The sequence below is a fragment of the Gavialis gangeticus genome, unplaced genomic scaffold, assembly GCF_001723915.1.
Source record: "Gavialis gangeticus isolate Ggan-Ray unplaced genomic scaffold, GavGan_comp1, whole genome shotgun sequence".
NCBI lineage: Eukaryota > Metazoa > Chordata > Crocodylia > Gavialidae > Gavialis > Gavialis gangeticus.
This window is the reverse complement of record NW_017729024.1, coordinates 176,226,717-176,234,281: the sequence shown is the minus strand read 5'-3', so window position 1 is coordinate 176,234,281 and position 7,565 is coordinate 176,226,717. Positions and strand designations below refer to the sequence as shown.

The window sequence follows — 7,565 nt, the reverse complement described above, 5'->3', positions numbered from 1 at the left end:
GAGATCTTCCCAATATCTAACCTAAATTTCCCTTGCAATTTAAGCCTATAATATCTTGTCTTGTCCCAGGCAGCCACAGAGAATAGTCTGTCGCCATCCTTTTCATAACCACTTTTCAGGTCATTGAAGACTTAACAACCCTCCCTCGGTTTTCTCTTTCCTAGTCATTTCAGCAAGTGATTTTTAGCTGATTTTGGGGGATTTGTCACATTCTGAATATTAAACTTGATGCAGCCGATTTTTTTTTTTCTTTTTTTTTTTTTTTTTTAAAGGCGCTTATGTTAATTGGAGATGATCCACTCCCAATATTTCCAGTTGGGCATCTGAAATTAAGGCCACTTTTCTCTCCTTGTAGCTCTGTAAAACGTGGATGAAAGCTACGTGGCAGGGTTATGATAAGAGTTAAATAATTGAGAACTTGGAAGCTGTTAAGTGCCACACAGTGCTATATCTTGTGAGATCTTAGCTTATCATTTTTCTTTTTTTAATCAAATGTAGAATGCATCAGGGTACTGCAGGCTGTTTGACCCATATATACAGACTTTTGGCAAACTTGTTAGTGATTAAGGAGACAGAATATAATGTGATAGACTTTCTGTCACTAAAGCTCATGCTCCTCTCTTTGTAATTAATATACTTTAGTAAGTCTTTTCACTCTTTGTGGTATCCTCAGGACCCTCTAGGTCTAGTCATTTGTTGCTGACTTGAGAAAAAGATGGTAGGCTGAGAGGCTGGTTTGGTCTTTGATCCAAAGCTGAAAGCCTCTTCCACATCTCTCAGCTTGGCTGAGGATTTGTTACTGGTAGAAGGACTAGACAGAATTATTTAAGCACTGCCTGATGCAGATATCTCATGTGATGCCTTCTGTGGAAAATCTGAGTTCGTTGATTTTGGCTGCAACCACAGACTACTTGGGAAGGACTTAAAAATATAACCACAGAGGAACTATTTGTGCTCTGCTCAGCAGCAGCTTTCAGTGTTTCCACTGCTGGCAATTAAAGTAAAAAGCCTGAATCTCTTGCTTCTTAAAGTTCAAAATCTGTGTAAATAAAGTAAAGAACAAGTAATAAAGGCCTAATTCTTGCTCTTGCACGAAATATTTATACTGGTGTCACCCTTTGTACTAGCAATGCCACTTATTCTTGAAGTTAAGGCCAAAGGGGACCATTCTGATCATCAAGTCTGACCACCTGCAGACCACTGAACCTTCTGTATCCTGCCCATAACTTTTGGGGTTGACCAGTACAGTGACTAGTGTAAGAATACAGTGATTCCAGGCTAGCGTGTCTTGAACGGTTCTTGCCAGGTGTCTCAACTAAACACTTCAGTGGGCTGGCAGGGAAAAGGATAGTTTTGTAACTGAGGGGAAAGGAAAACTGAAGTTTCTAAACTCTACCTCCTTTTTTTTTTTCCCTCCTTGTTTTAAAGCTCAGTGACGGAAGAAGCCAAGCTGTTTCTCTGGTGGCATAAAGCCCTGCAGTTGTCCTTAATCCAGATGGATCAGAATGATGCCATCCTGATCGAATCCGTTATCCAGATATTGCTCTCAATACAAGGCAGGCAGAATCAGTTGGCTGAAGAGAGGCTTAGTTCTGGGATACTGGGTGCCATTGGGCTGGGCAGGAAGTCTCCTTTATCACCAAGGTAAGAATCTGTTTGCTTTATGAATGGATAGAACCACTTTGCAATGTTAGCACCTGAATGCAAGCTTTCCCAAAGTTTTGCATTGTTATTTTGTACCCATTTTAGAGATGCTGTAGAGAGTTTGGGATCAGATTAGCACCAGGATATAAGCCTGGTTTATGGTAGAAAAAGGAAGGGAAAATGCAGTTGTGGTTCTGGTTCTTGGATTTTATTTTCAGAAGCTCCATCAAAAAGGAAACACTTTTGTACCTGGCTCACTTTGTCCATAGAAATTAGCCAGAATATTTCATTAGCAGCTTGTGTCCATTCATTGTTTCACTCTTTTTTTTCCCCTATACTATCCTTGCGGAGTTGGGAAACATTTGAAACCAGGTTCGAAGAAATAGAGAAGTTACAAGTTAAGCAATTCATTTTCTTCAGAGAGTGAGCTTGGTAATAATACAACAAAAATATATACAGAAAACCTTGAAAAAATGCCAGGCGGAGAACTTTAAGCTTATGTTAAGTTTGTGCTTGTGAGGAGTCTCTTTGGATGAAATATTATACCACTGAAACTAGTGACAAACTCTTATGCACTTGAATGGGGCTGGGATGTACTTTGTCTTTTTAGTAATACAGATCTCCCAAAAAATGTTAATGAAGGAGGAGAAGGAATTTGGTGTGATCTGAGGCTATTATTAAAACTAATGGGATATTCAGTTTTATTTGTAATACTTTTAAAGCAGAAACCAGTTGCAGTATAATAATCAGTAGAATAAACCTTCTGCCATCCCCCTTTCACGAAAGAAATTATGTGGTGGTACTTTTGGCATAACTATGATGCTCGTTTCATATTTAAGGTTCCGCGTGGTCGCCCGCAGCCTGTCCACCTTCCTCCTGGTGCAGATTCCTTCAGAGAATCAAATCCGTTTGAAGCCTGGCTCAGAACTGCACCTGTCGCAGAAAGCCCAGCAGGTAGATGATTGTCACCAGTTTCACTGCATGCCCTCTTCCTCTGTACTTGCCAACCAGCTTGCAGTGTAACACTTGTAGGAATTATTGCCAATCTGCATTCAAGCTGAATTCTGCCTTGAGAGGCCAGATTTTAATGGGAACTGGATACTAATTCAGATATAGCCCTCTGTGGACCTCCTGTTATTTTCAGTCTGCACCAGTGTCTAAATTCTGAACTTTAAAAGCAATTAGCTGATCCCATTTTTGGCCCGGGGGGGGGAATGTTTGCATCACCAGCTATTGCACTGCTTGATGTTACTTCTCTGAAGGAACAGCATATATTCTGCCTTTGTTCTGAAGAACAGCACGTATAGCAAATGAATAAGCAGGTAAATGAACAACATCTTGAGAGAGAGCAGGATGAAGGGTGACATAGGCCAGGGAAGTGAGTTTCCTCGGCCAAGCTGATTTCTCAGCCCTTGTTATATAGCAAGAATAATTTGCCTTGTTACAAGCCTTAAAACGTTTAGTAGGAAGTTTAAACACTTAAGTGAAAATATATGTAAGCTATTGTAACCAAAGAAACTCGACAGAGAGAACTTCCTTGGGGAAGGAGAAGAGAGAGAAGCGAGCTGTTTTACCAGTGCAGTACTTATAATTAGTATTTTACTTAAATTGTGAGAGTCAAAAGTAACTCTTCTGAGGACTTCAAGTACAAAAGATGTTTCTGTTTTCCATGTATTGACAGCTTAGAGCTGTTCTGAGCTTCTCTCTCAGAGTTGCACCTATGTAAAACACACTTCAAGTTGTAGTTAAGTCAGTGGGTACTTTATACACTTTGTGCCCATTCTTATTTTTGTTCAGAAATAGCTTATTTTGGTTTTGATAAAATTGATTAATATTTGGCTAAAGCAACAGATGCCTGGATTAAAGTCAGTTAAGCGCGTTTGCACTGCCTAATTCAGTCAGAGTGTTTTTAAAATGGCTCTTTTAGCCAAAGCAATGCAACTTTTTCATAACATCAAGCCCTGAGTTGAGGGACATTTGAACACAGTGATGTAAGGTAGGAGGAGGTAAAAAAAATACATTAACAGTGTTGCTTTAAAGCAGCAATTCCCACTTCAGTGACTCCAGTATGGCATTGTAGCCCTTAATGAAACGAGCCATAAGCATATCAGAATTCAGTTACAGAAGTTAGGTGCAGATCAGAAATGTGAGTTTACAAGCCCAGCTACGGGGCTGCCAGGGGGAAAAGACTGAGAACCAGCTACTTTAAGTGGTTATATTTTATGAAAACAGACATTTAAAGGACTTAGACTAATAGAAGTATCTTCTACTACATTGCCATGGATGTGCTAATTTATGAGAACTGGAAAGTGAATGGACTGGAAATGAAAATGAAGCTGACTTATCCATTTTCCTGCCCCAGGAAGAATGGAAAGTAAAGGATGGTTGTTTGGGAATTCTTCAGGCATTAATCAATTGTGTGCAATCGCTAGTCTAAGCAAGAGACTTCTTTTTAGTATCTGGTTTTTAATTCAACAGTGTCCTTTTGAAAATTTTTAAAGAAGGCTGCAGGGCTGTTGGTTGTAGCCATGTTGGTCTAAGGACACAGGCAGACAAGGTTGCTTGGGTAGATGTGATATCATTTATTAGACCAACTAAAAAGTTGGGGAAAAAAGTTCTTTGCAAGCTGTCAGGTACAAACACCTTTTATCAGGCATAGGAAGACTGCTTATGTCAAGTGTTCTTTTCTACCACGGTGAACATATAACACCAGCAGTCTCCCAATGCCTGACAAAGGGTGTTTGTGCCCGAAAAGTTGCAAAGAACTTTTTTCCAACTTTTTAGTTGGTTTAATAAAAGATATCACATATACCCAATGAGCCTTTTAAGAAGGCTGAAATGTATATATTTCAATTAATATTATCAAATATTATTTGAGAAGGAATCAACAACAGTTGATATGCGCATAATGTGTACGTATCTGTGTGTGTCTGTATACACTGATAGTTAAAACCAATGTGAAGATCAGCTCTTTGCCACGTGCTGGAAATATAAATTATGTGCCAGCTTAATACGCCTTGAAACATGACATCTGCTTTAGAGGGAGCAACATTGGTACAATACTGTCACTTGAATCTGCTGTTACTGCACTACACGCAATGTATGCGACTATTACATGATCATGGGGACCTACTTCTCAAATGTTTTATTAAGAACTTGGTATAGGGTCAGATCCTTGGTTGGTTTAGTTCCTCTGATGTTCCATTGAAGTGTTTGATACCAGCTCAGGGCCTGCCCCATTATAACTGCAGAAACAGGGACAGAATATACTCAGCTATAACTGACTTTTCCCCTATACTTGTAGGCACTGAATACTCTTGAATCTATGGGCTCCAACAAACAATATATGGAATATCAAGAGCAGCTCTCCCAAGCTTCCCAGTTTATCAAGCATCCAGGTCATTGTCTTCAAGATGGAAAAAATATCTTGGCTCTCCTTATTAACACGCTATACCCAGAAGTGCGTTACCTGGACATCATACGATAGCAAGAACTGAGACCATCACAAACCTTGTTACAGTTTTGGACTACTTTGGTTTACATTTTGAAGTTGTTGTTACACAAGTAATTTTTACTTGCTGAGCTCCATTTACAGTAAATCAAAATAAATTGCTTAAAACGAATCAAAAGGGTTGGGGGAGGAAAGAGGGAACATACATTGGCATGTTTCAGACTCTCTTAGGATTTGGGCACAAAGACAAGTTACCACGAGCCGAGCTAAGGCATGGGAATTTTACATCCTGTTGGCTATTCTGTAGTAAGTGCTGTGCATGTATACTCTTGCCCCACTAAGGATAGGCTACCTTGTACAATTCCAGGGGAACAACATGCATACAGTAGTTGCTGCAGAGTAACTAGTGCACTGAATTCGGGTCCTGGCTCACCTCAAGCTAACTTGATTGTGAGCTCATGCACTTCGTTTTTTAAGCCTATGAAATTACTTGGTTTGTGTCTGGTAAACACACTGGAATGGACTTCTGTCCATAATATAAGGCTAAAATGTACTTGAGAATGGCTGTACGGATTTTGAGAGACGTCATAGCTTGCCTTTGTTTCAGATGTAGTATCTGTTTGCTTCTTTGCTTTTTGCCTTGTGCCTTTTTCTTCTGAGAGTGCGTTCATTATTTGGGCCAATCCAGACTTGAAGACTGTATGTAAAACAGTTGCATATTACTGTTTAACCATTGCGCCTCTAAACCTTATCTTACTGACCCTGAAAATTGAAAACTCACTATATCCATGAATATAGTGTTTAAATAGAAACTGAACTTCTCTGTGATGTCACAGACCTCTGCAGTTGAGTGAAATCTTTGGCATTTTTCCCCATTTCATAAAAGTGGTAGCTAAAGTGTTAACTAAGCACTGGGATTTCTCCCCAACTTCCAAAAATACATCTGCTTCCATATTGCTACCTGGAAATGAGCCTTTTAAGTCCCTGATGCTTTATTTCACATAAACTCTAGAACTTGAGTTTCTAGATCTCAGATATGCAGAAGGGAAATTAAAGAGGGGTGCTCACGTTAAATCACCAGTTCCTTAATTTTGAGTAGGCTGGCGGTTTTATACCTGAGTTCGCCAACCTGGAGGAACTGCTCTATTTTGTCCCTTGTTAGTTGGGTACGTTGATGTTGGAGGGCTTAAGATGACACTGGGAGAGGCACCAATTCTTAATTTGGCAATTACTCGTTAAGATTCCATTGCCAAAGCATGAGCCCCAGGCCTGTAAACTTGTCTCAGTCAGTGTCATGAATGATCATCATTTTTGTTGCCTTCTTTGAGTGCATTATTAAAAAAGCTTCCTTCCTTTAGGGAAGTGAAGAATGGATCTTCCAGGTTGTGGTTGCTTTATTCTGGCCAGTTTATTTTCCTGAATAGCATCTGATTGTTTCAAATGGCCTTAAGAATCTCATCACTGCCAGGGAACTTCAATACATTTTCCCCATCTGTGATTTTATTCATGCCTTTTATGTTTAACATATGATCTTATTTTAAAGCATTCAGTTCTGATCACCTGATAAAGGATATGTACTACCTATATCATCTTCACAGATCATCAGCATGTTGACAAATATTGCACTTCTGGTTGGTTTTAGCATTAGAAAACTAGTCAGTTCATTTCTTTTATTTCCCTTTCTTTCCTCTTGCCAGATTTTGCAAGCTGTCACTTGAGTCTCTAGACCATACCTGCTCTCCACAAGGACTTAGTATTATTCTCTGTTTAACAGTCCATATATACAATGATCCTCATTGTGTGCATTAGCCAGATATCAATACATTACCTTTTTGGAAGCTTCACAACTGGAAAAACAAATTCTGCTGCTTTTTTTGTTTGTTTGTTTTTTAGATTTAAGGCACTTGTTTTATAGCTTTCTTTAGACTCGATTTCCAATCAGTCATACAAATGTGAAAGCACAGAAATATTATGTATGTATTTGACACGCACTTTTAAAAGAAACTATTGTTTCAGCTGTTGAGTTTTTACAAATCGTGTATTTATAATGTATTAAGTCTGTAAAGACCCTGTGAAATAAACACTGAAAATCAAGTAATTCAAGCTATTTCTATTAAGCCACAGGAGGGAGCCAGGAGATGCAAGTGTATTTCATGGTAAAAGCTCTTTGTTACTAAATTGGATGGGCACTTTGGGAGCTTCTGATATCTGACATCCTGGATTTTAGAGGTGCACTGATGTATCGGTTCCACGTCGGATAAGTACCAATATAAAGAAGATTTGCTGCATCAGAAATCAGCCCAATGGGGGTGATAATTTGGCTGATAAATGCTCATGCCTGCATGCAGCTACAGCCCAGCAGTGTGGAGGGCTGCCTCCAGCTAGTAAGTCTGTTGTAGTGGAAGGGGAAGAGGGAGGGAAGGGGAATGGGAGGGCAGATCAAGACATCCCTGCGGTGAGGGAGGGGGTA

The 7,565-nt window shown here is 39.5% G+C and overlaps 1 protein-coding gene across 4 annotated transcripts in view; it reads left to right on the top strand.

Annotated features, from left to right (window-relative positions):
* The window catches only part of EPG5 (ectopic P-granules autophagy protein 5 homolog), a 99,697-nt gene extending 92,504 nt beyond the window's left edge, over positions 1–7,193 (top strand). For 3 of the 4 annotated variants that reach the window (XM_019518108.1, XM_019518106.1, XM_019518110.1), the window contains 3 exons: positions 1,429–1,644; positions 2,484–2,598; positions 4,949–7,193. In XM_019518108.1, coding sequence (XP_019373653.1) covers positions 1,429–1,644; positions 2,484–2,598; positions 4,949–5,131 — 514 coding nt within the window. In that variant the 3' untranslated portion in view covers positions 5,132–7,193. Of the gene's footprint in view, positions 1–1,428; positions 1,645–2,483; positions 2,599–4,948 lie in introns of those variants that run through there. The other variant, XM_019518109.1, reaches the window with a different exon arrangement.
* The last annotated feature ends 372 nt before the right edge of the window (positions 7,194–7,565 follow it).